We start from the raw sequence: 13,101 nt of genomic DNA, 5'->3' as shown, positions 1-13,101 counted from the left end.
ATGTTCGAGAGATTTCAGGTGCCATGGGGACCTGAATGGAGAACTAGTAGAAAGTAGAACTAGCATAGTTTCTGGATGCCAGCTTAAACAGTTATTTGGCAGTATCTGGGAGATTCAGATAATGGACCATGCTTATGGTAGTCTGGGGATTAAAGTGATTATGAAGGGCCAGTTCCATGTTATCAAATACGTGTTGGTCGATGGTCATGATTTTTGTTGTCTTTTGCAATATTGAGCAAACTGGCTTCCAGAAAATCCTCCCTTCACCAAAATGGTTTGAACATGAGAACATAACAAGAACATAAGAGAGGCCATGCTGCATCGGACCAAGGTCCATGAAGGCCAGCAGTCTGTTCACACAGTGGCCAGTTTGTTCTTCTAAATATTCATTTTCATTCATTAGAAAACAGTTAGGGCTCCCTTGTTCACAATGCAGTCCCTAAGAAGAGTTATAGCCTTCTACATTCACTCTAGTCAGTGGGCTTAGAACAGGGGTGGGGAACCATTTTTCCGCCAAGGGCCATTTGGATATTTATAACATCATTTGTGGGCCATACAAAATTGGGTGGTCCTAACAGCTCCATAGCTAATGACTCTTCTGCAAGGGGGGAAAAAGGTTCCTTTTCTCAGCAAAACAAACTCACATCTGCCTTGAATAGAGGCTATTCCTGTCCATGGGAGGAGGTGGATCACCAGTCTTAGATCCTTTAGAGCTAGAGATCTGCCAGGACCCACAAAGGGCCAGACCAAATGATTTCGCGGGCCTTAAACGGCCCCGGGCCTGACGTTCCCCACCCCTGGCTTAGAAGCATATAACTCTCTTTCAAATTGCACTGTGAATGATCTTCAGTTTCCCAGACTTTTGACCCACTATCTACTGTTGCTTGATGGGCTTATTCTTTAGAATAAGTTCACCTCATCCATGTACAAACTGTGTACAGAAGTGGCTTTTGCCATGTGTAGTGTGGAGTAAGTAGACAGATGTCCCCCATTTTACAAAAGTAGAACTTTGGGTAAGCTAATGATCTTGATGGGCCAAAAGTATAGAAGAAGAAGAGTTGGTTTTTATATGCCAACTTTCTCTACCACTTAAGGGAGACTCAAACCGGCTTACAATCACCTTCCCCTCCCCACAACAGACACCCTGTGAGGCAGGTGGGGCTGAGAGAGCTCTAACAGAGCTGTAACATGCCCAAGGTCACCCAGCTGGCTTAGTGCGTAGGAGTGGGGAAACAAATCCAGTTTACCAGATTAGCCTCTGCCGCTCATGTGGAGGAGAGAAGAATCAAACCCGGTTCTCCAGATCAGACTCCACCGCTCCAAACCACCACTCTTAACCACTACACCATGCTGGCTTTAACAGGGGACTTCTATAAGATGTGTGAGCTGAGAAGGAATAGGTGGGCTGGAATAGGTAATGGAATAAGTAATGTTCCACTGGAATAGGTTATGCTATGATAGACAAACTGTAAATAGCTGGGTGAAGAAGTTGGAACAAGCCATTCTATCAAGAAACAACACCGGTTCAATGTATCAAATTTTATTAAATCTGCTAACAGTAGAAGCTGACATACCAAGGAGATTGTTGGGAAAAAAACACATGGAGGAGGTGAGGGAGTGGAACTGCATAGGACAGAAATTAGGTTTAATTTATCAAACTAGCATGAGGAGGAAAACAGAAGGGATACACTCAACCCCATGAAGGCCTATGTCTTCCTGATGGACATCGGCAGGAGGGGCGCTGTTGAGTCACCCAAGCTTTAAGGACACTCTGAGCTGTTCACCGTCTTCTCGATGACCTGTCCTTGGTGTGTCACCTTGCAGGTGTAGGACTCATGGCTTTTCCAGACTGCTTCGCGCACGGTCAGGTAACTGCTGGCGACGTACTTATCGTTCTGCTTGGTGGGTCTGGATGTCTCCACTCCCTCTGTGATCTCGTTGCCATCGGCCATCCAGGCGACCTGGACTGCCGCTGGATGAAATCCAGACATCAGACACACCAGGGTGGCTTTGCTGCTGGTGCTTATTTCTTCACGGGATGGAGGGAAGAGAAGTACTGTAGGAGCTACCGATGGCTGACCTGTAAGGCAAGGGGAAAGCCTGTTCAGTATCTATGCATAATATGCAGGCAAGGAAATGATAAAGCGATATAGAAATGTACAGTTTAAACTGAAGATTTCCTGCACGGTGTGCAGTCATCAAGATAGCACAAGACTGGATGTTATGTTAGTACTGTTATGCACATATATAGGATGGCTGACCTGTAAGACAAGGTGAAAGCCTGTTCAATATCTGTGCAAAAGCAGAGCTGACAAAGAGATATAGGGCGCTTTCACACATGCTGAATAATGCACTTTCAACCCACCTTCATTGGACTTTAACAATGGTTTGCAAGTGGATTTTGCCATTTAATCTGAGCAGAACGTCACCAGATGTTAACACCAGTCCTGCAGGAGCATTCTGTGCATGCAGAACTGAAACCTGGATCAACTGTTCAGATTTTGGCTTTAGATCTAGGTTTTGTTCAAGATCCATTCATTCATGAAATTGAACAGTGTGAATCTAGGGGTGATTCTACTTCTCAGTTATGAATTTAAAGCTATCGAGAACACAGTCAGCATTCCAGATTTCATTGAAAATTAAAATCAATGCGAAAGCTTCTGGATCTCTGCAGATTTGCAGGGATCCAGATTTGCAGGGATCCCAACACTGAAAGCTGCACATGTTCAGAGTATAATCTCTAGAAAGCGAGGTGGCCCATCCCTTTGGAAGTTACATCCCCTAGTTTTGGAGGCCTGTTTCCTAATCTGAGATACATGAGGGTTTATTGGCGTTAGTAGTTTGTAGGGTTATCAGGTCCTTCTTTGCCACTGGCAGGAGGTTTTCGGGGCGGAGCCTGAGGAGGGCGGGGAGGGGAGGGACTTCATTTCCATAGAGTTCAATTGCAAAAGTGGCCATTTTCTCCAGGGGAACTGATCTCTATCGACTGGAGATCAGTTGTAATAGCTGGAGATCTCCAGCTACCACCTGGAGGCTGGCAACCCTGTTAGTTTGTAGATAAGAGACAATTCTCTGCATATGTTCAGAAACACTCTCTTGGTTCTTTTGAGACTGGGCAGATGTTTTTGGGGATTTCAATGAGTATTTGTCTGGGGAGGTTAATGGAACCCCCAGATCCCAGTTAGAATGCATTAATACTTAGGAAGTATTCCTGGATCCACGTTTCCAAATAATAGTTATCTTGAATGTTAAATAAAATAGAAAGAGTATTGGAATGGTCTATTATGTCCTAAGGAATAGCTAACATCTTCTGGAATAAGGGATACTTCCTTAAATACCCTACTCTGTTAAAACAAAAAGTTCCCGGCAATTCTGGAAGAAGATTCTTAGGACATATATGTTGGTTCCCTAGGAACAGAATTGATATCATATGGTACACAAATCTGTTTCAGTGTGTTACATCCCCTAATAATTCATTTTAAAAGAATAATCCTTGGATAGACCGCAGCATGTAAAAATTAGTTGATCAGGCCTTTAAAAGAACAAGTCAGGCAGTGTATTAAATGGGGTCAGTGACTCAATAAAACATGTTACTCCTATATATCATGTAACTATGGTATCAAACCATCTCACCAATAATTGAGAGAAGGTGATTTTATGGGGAAAAAACTAGTTTCCATTCAAATATCCCCGGACCCAACACGAGATGGATTGACTCTATAAAGGAAGCCACTGCCCTCAGTTTGCAAGACCTGACCAAGGCCGTTAACAATAGGACATTTTGGAGGTCATTATAGGGTTGGAGATGTCAAAGACGGCAGCAGCTATCAGACCATTGCATTAATTTCTCACGCAAGCATACGGGAGAAGTTCAGAAGAAAATCAGCTTGTGTTTCATAGATTACAGCAAAGCTTTTGACTGTGTAGATCACGAAAAGCTATGGCTGGTTTTAAAGGAAATGGGTGTGCCACTACATCTGATCGTTTTGATGCGCAACCTATACTCTGGACAAGAGGCCACAGTTAGAACAGAATATGGAGAAACGGAATGGTTTCCAATTGGCAAAGGAGTCAGACAAGGATGTATTTTATCTCCCTATCTCTTCAATCTATATGCAGAACATATAATAAGGAAAGCTGGATTAGATTTAGATGAAGGTGGAGTGAAAATTGGAGGGGGGAACATTAACAATTTGAGATATGCCGATGATACTACATTAATGGCGGAAAATAGCGAAGAAAGTTAAAAGAGAGTGCCAAAGTAGGACTACAGTTGAACACCAAGAAGACAAAAGTAATGACTACAGGAGAATTACACAACTTTAAAGTTGACAATGAGAAAATTGAAATTGTCCAAGACTTTCTATTCCTTGGCTCCATCATCAACCAAAAGGGAGACTGCTGCCAAGAAATCAGAAGGAGATTAAGACTGGGAAGGGCAGCCATGAAGGAGCTAGAAAAGATTCTGAAGTGTAAGGATGTGTCACTGCCCACCAAAATTAGGTTAATTCATGCCATCGTATTCCCTATTACTATGTATGGGTGTGAAAGCTGGACAATGAATAAAGCTGACAGGAAGAAAGTAGATTCCTTTGAAATGTGGTGTTGGAGGAGAGTGTTACGGATACCGTGGACTGCCAAAAAAACAAATCAATGGGTTATAGATCAAATCAAGCCTGAACTGACCCTAGAAGCTAAAACGACTAAGTGAGGCTATCGAATTTTGGACACATTATAAGAAGGCAAGAGTCACTGGAAAAGACAGTCATGCTAGTTGAAGGCAGCAGGAAAAGAGGCAGACTCAACAAGAGATGGACTGACTCAATAAAGGAAGCCACAGCCCTCAATTTGCAAGACCTGAGCAAGGCTGTCAAAGATAGGACATTTTGGAGGACATTGATTCATAGGGTCGCCATGAGTCGGAAGCGACTGGATGGCACTTAACACCCACACATCTTCCTCCCACACTATGGTGTGCATAAGGTTGTGGGGAGGGGATTGCTGAGAGAGAACTGCTACACCCAGAGCCCCATATCTCTCATCACTTGTTGGGGAGAAGGAGAAACCAAGCCCTTTGGCTGAGAGCCAAACTAGAAGTTACGGCCACCACAGATCCAACCCATGGTCGCCACCGCCATTTTAGAGAGGATTTTGGACATTTCAAAAATGCCAGCACAGCGGGACCAGATGATCTTCCCCTCTGCACCTTTCAAAGTACCAAAACAGCTGTGTGTGGGCTGTTTTGGACCTTGAAAAGGCATAGGGGGAACAAGATCTCCTGGTTCCTCCATGCTGAGAGCCTGATCAGGATTGGGCCCCTTGCAGCATTTTTTAAAATGGCCCAAATTATCTCTAAAATGGTGTCAGCGGACATGGGTTGGAATTGTGGCCCCCACTAGCATCTAGTTTGGTTCTGACTTGCTCCCAATAGGTCCCAACAAGCACCTCTCCGGGGTTGTTTAACAATTATGAAATGCTAGCCTTCCTGGCAAATATTTTATACTCAAGTATAATTTCTACGAATGGTCATAGCATATGAGATACCGAACACCCTGTCCAAACATAAGCAGGCAGTACATTTGGGACTAACGCACTGGCCCAGTTGGACTGTAATGTTTCTGACTATAGATGACAAATATCATTGATGATTCCCCCCTCCCCACCAAAGGATTTATGTATAAAAAATAGAATAGCAGAAAGAAGTCTATGTGGGAACTCTTCTTCCTTATATGCTTCTTCTACATGGGTAGGGAAGTTTCTGGGTCACGCGAATCCCTACCTGCAGTAAGAAATACTACAGTCTAGAAACAGGTTTACCACCTCATTGAGATGAGAACCAGGAGTTAAGTTTCACCATAGACTCTGTGGGTCATAAGGCTAAAATGGATGGACTTAATCAGACTCTCCCACCTGCAATGAGGTGGCTCTGAATTTTGGACCGATGCTTTGCCCCAATTGACACTGACATGAAAGGCCCATGTAGGACTGTACCAGTTTAGACTGTAGAGGAGGATTCACATAATTGACTGATATGCCCACTATTGTGATATAACCTAATCACAGACTGGTTTACGGATTCAAGCCTCCGAGTTGTTTCTTCCATGCAATTGTGTGCTCAGATACAGAACTGCATAAAGAAACAGTGAGCCAGAAAAAGCACAGCTGCTATTGTGCAAGTCACTGAATCTTTCTCTATGGGCAAAAACTCATGGTTGCTTTAGCCTCCTTTATTCCCTGTTTCAGCCAGGATTCAGCCAGGATCAAATGCACGTTTGGCGAAACGCATGCATTCGATCCTGGCTGAATCCTGGCTGAAACAGGGAATAAAGGAGGCTAAAGCGACCATGCATTTTCTCCCTATATAACCCTGTTCTAATAATGTTCCAGCACAGAGACGTGGATCTTAATTAACAATAGTATGGTTGAAAAAGTATCCATCCATCTATCCATCTCTCTGTCTATCTGCCTGTCTGTCTAATCTGGCAATATGGCATGCATATGATTCATTGCACTGTTCTAACCGATGAGCTGGATTCAACTACCTCTTCCAAAAAGTCTATGTGGAGGATGGGACCTCGGTGGACAAAACAGTTATTCCAAATTGATCCCATCTTCATTTAAGTTTTGGCAAGCCTTATTCAAAATGTTAGCCTCAATTTTACTCCTACCTGTGTCAATCAAATAACATTTGGGAACTCTCAATCATTTATGTCAAAGTAGAGCTGGCTGATTTGGATTGCCAAAATTTCATGAAGGCCAATACTTTTTACATGTTTACATTTTACTCTAATGTTTTATTCATCTAGGAAGTCTAGTAACAGAATGACAGAGCTTGAAGATAATCCATTTCACTCTTTGCCATATGGGCAAGATTTGTCATCCATAAATGATACCGGCTACCTAAAAGTACCGCAGTCAATATTCACTGACTGTGAATAGTCACACTATTTTGGAATAATATTCAGTATTCTCCTACCATGAAAGATTATGCCAGAGTCTGAATTTAGCCTTAAAAGAGATTTCCAAAGTTTATGCTCAGTGACCTGTCCTCCGAAATGTGGAGGAAAACCTTGATTCCTTTCTAACTGGATTTCTTTCAGTTACAAGGGGTCAGGGAGAAGAGACAGATAAAATGGGATTGGAACATCCTGTTCTGGTTATGCTTGAAAATCCAGTTCCTATGAAAGAACTGGTGTGGGATGAAGGAGGAAAGCCCTGAGACCCAATTTGGCTTGGAGTAAGAAAAGAAGCAAAAATCATGGAAATATCAACAAAATTACAGTTGAGAAGGAAAGATTCAGGAGAAATGCAGTGACTTACCAGTGACTGTCAGTTGGGTTCCTCCTCCGAAGACCCACCACAGTGACACACGGCTGTACAAAAACCCATCACCACCTTATGGCAGAGAAAGGTCCTCAACACATATTCCATATGAGAAGAGAGACGCCAATGGGACAACGACGTTGCATTTACCCAAAGGAATCATTTTCCATTCCTGAAGAAGCTGTAGGTAATAGGTTTGTTTTTACAAAAATGATATACTTACCTGCCTGCTCTCTGGGAACAGAAGATGAAAATCCTGTTAGCTGTTCCTAAAAATGTCAAGCTCACCTTTCTTACTCTGATCCAGCTCCATTAGGGACCGGCGTGTTCATTCTGAGCCTATTTTGCTGAGAATCCAGAAAAATCTTTCTGTTTTCTGGGAGCTCTGTCTTGGCCTCTAACTGTTGTACATAGTTACTGTCCTTCTCCATGGAAATTGTTCCAAAGACCAGCCATGTTGGAAAGCCGCTTGCAAATTCATCTGCTCATTGCTCGCCACATCCCGTTGCTCAGCATCCATTTTTAACAGGAGGGAGTGTGCCAGATGAAATCCTAGCATGGGAAGTGTATCATCATAGCATGAGAAGTATGGGATCAACACAAATTTTGTACCAATGGTTCATCCAGTCTAGTGGATACAGAATATGTTTCTGACAAGAAAACCCACAAGTGATGTGCAAGGCAGTAAAGCTTTTTCTATGCTCAGATAGTTTCTTCTACATTAAACCCAAAGCACTAGACCATTCCTTTGACTGTAGAGGTGAACTTCCTCAATCAGAGGCTGGTAGGTCTGAACAGATCAGCTTGACTGTTTTGCAGTGGCCTTACTGATTGTCTCTGGACAAGTTATCAGTAGCTTTCACCTAGCCTAGCATAGAATTCAGACAGAAATATATGCTTCCAATCTGCCCTTTTTCAGAATCTCAGGGCAGCTGACTACCAGTGAGAGGCTCATTTCTGATTCTACTGTATCCAGATAACTTAAATACACATCCTTTACAGGGTGGGATGATTTAGGTTATTGAGAACAGCTCCCACAACAATGGTCACTGAGTAACTCCCATCCATGTACTGGCTAAGCCCAGGCCTACCAGAACTAAGAGCTATGATGACTGGTGGGAATGACCTCTATAGGATGGGTTGCCCTGGCCTGGATGGCCCAGGTTGGCCTGATATTATCAGATCGCAGAAGCTAAGCAGGAATGGCTAGGGTTGCCAGGTCCCTCTTCGCCATCAGCGGGAGGTTTTTGGGGCAGAGCCTAAGGAGTGCAGGGTTTGGGGACGGAAGAGACTTCAATGCATTAGAGTCCAATTGCCGAAGCAGCCATTTTTCTCTAGGTGAACTGATCTCTATCGGCTGGAGATCGGTTGTAATAGTGGGAGATCTCCAGCTACCACCTGGAGTTTGGCAACCCTAGTATCGGCTCTGGTTAGTACTTGGATGGGAGACCACCAAGGAAGTCTGGGGTTGCTCTGCAGAGGCAGACAATGGCAAACCACCACTTTTCGTCTCTTGTTGTGAAAACCCTACAGGGTGGCAACCTTACAGACTGAAACTTGATGGCACGTTCCACTACCATAATGGGTTATTCCCGACGATGGCTGCAGCATGCCATTTGGCCATTCCATCATTCTGGAACTTGGCATGTAGAGCTAGAACTACACAAGCACACTGGCATCTTCAGAATCTCAAAAGTAGTAACACTGCTGAAGAAAGACTGTGTCACAGAAGGGGGTCACTGTGTGATAAGGGGAGGGGCTGTGGCTCAGTGGTAGAGCATCTGCTTGGCATGCACTGAAGTGTGTCTTTGTACACTTCTATCACATTACAATCGGAGATGCTGAAAGCCACTGTGGGCCTCCAGAGTAGGACTGCCAGCCTTCAGGTGGTAGCTGGAAATCTCCTGGGATTACATCTGATCTCCAGGTGATAGAAATCAGTTTCCCTGGAGAAAATGGCTGCTTTGGAAGGTGGACTATATGACATTATACCCCACTGAAGTCCCTCCTCTCCCCAAACCCTGCCCTTCCCAGACTCCACCCCCAACTCTCAAGGAATTTCCCAACCCAGACCTGGCAACTCAACCCCAGAGGCAGATACCCTCTGGGCCTCTCTTCAGATTTAGGAACATACATGAGATACATCATTAGAACAGGTATGCTGTTACTAATAATCTTCTTCCTCTTTGCGGGGGATAAAGCAACCAGTGTAGCAATGTCTCTGTATACATCTATGGTGTGTCCTCATATGGAACACTGTGTACGGTTCTGGCCACCTTATCTTTAAAAGGGTATTGCAGAACAGGAAAACATGCAGAAGACCACAACCAAAATGATTCAGGGTGTGTGTGCACCCGTCCTATGAGGAAAGGTTAAATAGTCTGGGGCTTTTCAGTTCAGAAAAAAGATAACTTGAGGGGGGGGGCATGATAGAGGTTTATAAAACTATTCACGAAGTGGAGAAAGTGGACAGCGAGACCTTTTCCTCCCTCTTCCATAATACCAGATCTCAGGGGCACCCACTGAAGTTGATGGGAAATAGATAGGTCCCTCTTCTCCACCAGCGGGAGGTTTTGGGGCGGAGCCTGAAGAGGTCAGGGTTTGGGGAGGGGAGAGACTTCAATGCCATAGAGTCCAATTGCCAAAGCAGCCATTTTCTCCAGGTGAGCTGATCTCTATCGGCTGGAGATCAGTTGTAATAGCAGGAGATCTCCAGCTAGTACCTGGAGGTTGGCAAACCTAGCAATAGATTCAGGATGGACAAAAGGAAATCTTTAAGCAACGAGTGATTAAATTGGAGAATTCACTGCCACTGGATGTCATGACGGCCACGAGTGTAAGAGTCTTTCAAAGGAGATTAGACAGAGTCATGGAGGAGAGGTCCATCAGTGGCTACTAGCTATGGTGAGTCAAGGGCATCTCCATATACATACAGCAAGCCTCTGAATACCACTGGGAGGAGGCAACCTCAGGGGGATTGTTGGTATCTGTGACCTGTTTGTTTGCCCTCCAGGGCAAATGGTTGGCCATTGTCTGAAACAGGATACCGGACTAGATGGACCATGGGTTTGATCCTGCAGGGCGGTTCTTATGGTTCTTATGATCTTAAGCATCCCCAGTTAAATGTTGCTGAACTCCTCGTCCTTGGCTTGCCAACCTTCAGGGGAGGACTGGAGATCTCCTGCAATTACAACTCATCTCCAGCCTACAGAGATCAGTTCCCTGGGAGAAAATGGCTGCTTTGGAGGGTGAACTCTATGGCATTATGCCCCACCTAGTCCCCTCCCCTCCCCAAAGCCCAGCCTTCCCAGGCTCCACCCCAAATCTCCAGGAATTTCCCAACCCGGAGTTGGCAACTCTACTCCAACCTTTTATCCTCCCAACTGTCCCGAACACAATACGAATGTTGTAATTAAGTGCTCCAAGTATATTTGATGCCCTCTGACTGCAATTTTCTGTGCTGTGTGGCTATTTAAATTGCTGAATGCTCTCTTTCCACCGAATTGATTGTTTGAATTATATTTTTGCTGTTACGTGCACTGCCTCAAGAACATTTCTCCTGAGAGGTGACAAAAAATACCCTCAAACCGCCCCCCCCAACAAAACATGAAGTCTGATTCCATCAGGTTCTCCGCCCTTTAGGCCAGTTTCCACATTATATTTTCATACCGAAAGGAACAAATGTGAACTACAGCTTAAAAGTTTGGCTCACTCCATTTCCCTTCAGGTTGGAGTTGATGCTGGAGAAATGACTTTAACGTACAAAAGGAAAACGATAAAGCATTTTCTTGTTTTATTGACTGGCAGATTTCATCTCACAATCTTTTTTTTTTAAAATTGCCACCGGAGAAAATCTATACAGAGACAACAAAATTGCATGATTCTGGTTTTATTATTCATTAAAACTAGCAAGGATGCTTATGAAGCTGAGGGAAAAGGGAAAGTGTTTGAAAATTGTGGGGAGTACAGAAGGAAAATGGGGTAGGTTGGGGTGGGGGGGAAGAGCCAGTTGCGTGGCCCATCTGAAGTTTTCCTCCTGACGCAGCTGAGATCTGGACGCAGCGAAGCTCTGCAGGCAGCAGAGGGTCAAGGACATTGCGAACGGCTCACGGACTTCGGGTAGTCGTTCCCTTTGTGCATCACCTTGCAGGTGTATCTCTCATGCCTTTCCCAATCAGAGACATCCAGAGTCAGGTAACTGCTGGCCACGTACTTGTCGTTCTGCTTTGTCGGCCTGGTCGTCTCCACGCCACTCGAGATAGTAGCGCCGTCAGCCTCCCAAGCGACCGTGATGTCAGGTGGATTGAAGCCATCCATCAAACATACCAGGGTGGCCTTGTTTTTGCTTTCTTTCTCTTCTGCAGATGGAGGGAAGAGGTGCACTGCAGGAGGAGATTCTGGCTGACCTGTAAAGAACATTGGAGAGGGTTAGCTGTGTTCGTCTGTTTCAGCAAATTGAGGGTCTTGTGGCATCAGAACATCAGAAGAGCCCCTGCTGAATCAGACCAGTGGCCCACCTAGTCCAGCCTCTTCTTTCACACAGTGGCCTACCATGTGCCATGCAGGGCCAACAGACAGGATGTAGAGGACATGGTCTCTCCCCTGATGTTGGTCAGGCATCTTTCACATTGACTGTGGTAAAAGCTTTTATTGGACACAAACCTGATATGTCAGAAACTACAGGGAATCTCCCACTCTGCTGCTGATGGGAAACCTTTTTTTTTCCCAACGGAAGAGCTTGAGAGGGAGACCTCAGTATCATATTGCAGAATTCATCAGCCTTTGAATCCTTTGTTTGGGACTCAGTTAAGCAGTTTTCTTTTAGAAATTGGTACGTGATTGTTAACCATATCTTTAAGAACTGAGACAAAATCTTTGCTTTTTTGGTATGAGTTTCTCATAGAATATAGCCTGTATATAAACAGCATGGATGATCTGGGCCTCTTCCCGCAACCCCCAGAGGTGGTTGACATCTTGATGTTATACAATGAATACGGACATATGGGAAAGATACTGAGAAAACTGGTTATCTTAATGATGTAACCCGCAAAGTTACAAGGAGGGCTGAAAGTCCCAGTCAGCAGATTTGGGGCACAATTTCAGGGGAAGAAAAATTGGGGTAAAGTTTTCCCAACACCTGCCACCTCCGCTCCTTCTTGAGGAGATCCAAAATGTGCAGGCACCACTAGAGTCACCATACTGGGCACCGACAGGGTAGAGGGGCAGAAGAAGAGACAGGAAACTAGGAAAAGGGGAAGGGCAGGGGAGTGGATAAAACCATTTTTACATGAGAATCAGCTTCCAGGTTCCCTTAATGGCTATTAGCCACAATAGCTCAGTGGGACTGCCATGTTCAGAGGCAGTATACCTCTGAACGCCAGATGCTGGGGAGCAGCAACAGGGAGAGGCTATTGGAAAATGCAGCTTGGAACTTCCCACTTCCTAGGAAATTTTGGAAGCTGAGAACTGTAAAACATCCTGAACTATTGCAGATAAAATGAAAAAACACTGCATTTAAATGGCAAGAAGGCAGATTGCTATGGTTGCCAAGTCCCTCTTTGCCACCGGTGGGAGGTTTTTGGGGCGGAGCCTGAGGAGGGCGGGGTTTGGGAGGGGAGGGACTTCAATGCCACAGAGTCCAATTGCCCAAGTGACCGTTTTCTCCAGGTGAACTGATTTCTATCAGCTGGAGATCCGTTGTAACAGCAGGAGATCTCCAGCTAGTGCCTGGAGGTTGGCAACCCTACAGATTGCAGTTGCAATAGATGTGTTTTACAT

General features: G+C 44.7%; 1 protein-coding gene across 1 annotated transcript in view; it reads right to left on the bottom strand.

The window, feature by feature from the left end:
* LOC130485923 (immunoglobulin mu heavy chain-like) overlaps positions 1-13,101 on the bottom strand; it is a 61,545-nt gene that overhangs the window by 16,769 nt on the left and 31,675 nt on the right. Inside the window, exons 7-10 of the mRNA XM_056859065.1 lie at positions 12,692-12,707; positions 11,438-11,729; positions 7,547-7,557; positions 1,769-2,080 (exon numbers count right to left, since the gene is read on the bottom strand). Coding sequence (XP_056715043.1) covers positions 1,769-2,080; positions 7,547-7,557; positions 11,438-11,729; positions 12,692-12,707 — 631 coding nt within the window. The remainder of the gene's footprint in view (positions 1-1,768; positions 2,081-7,546; positions 7,558-11,437; positions 11,730-12,691; positions 12,708-13,101) is intronic.

This window comes from Euleptes europaea, chromosome 13 (genome assembly GCF_029931775.1).
Source record: "Euleptes europaea isolate rEulEur1 chromosome 13, rEulEur1.hap1, whole genome shotgun sequence".
NCBI lineage: Eukaryota > Metazoa > Chordata > Lepidosauria > Squamata > Sphaerodactylidae > Euleptes > Euleptes europaea.
This window is presented reverse-complemented; position numbering and strand designations above follow the sequence as displayed.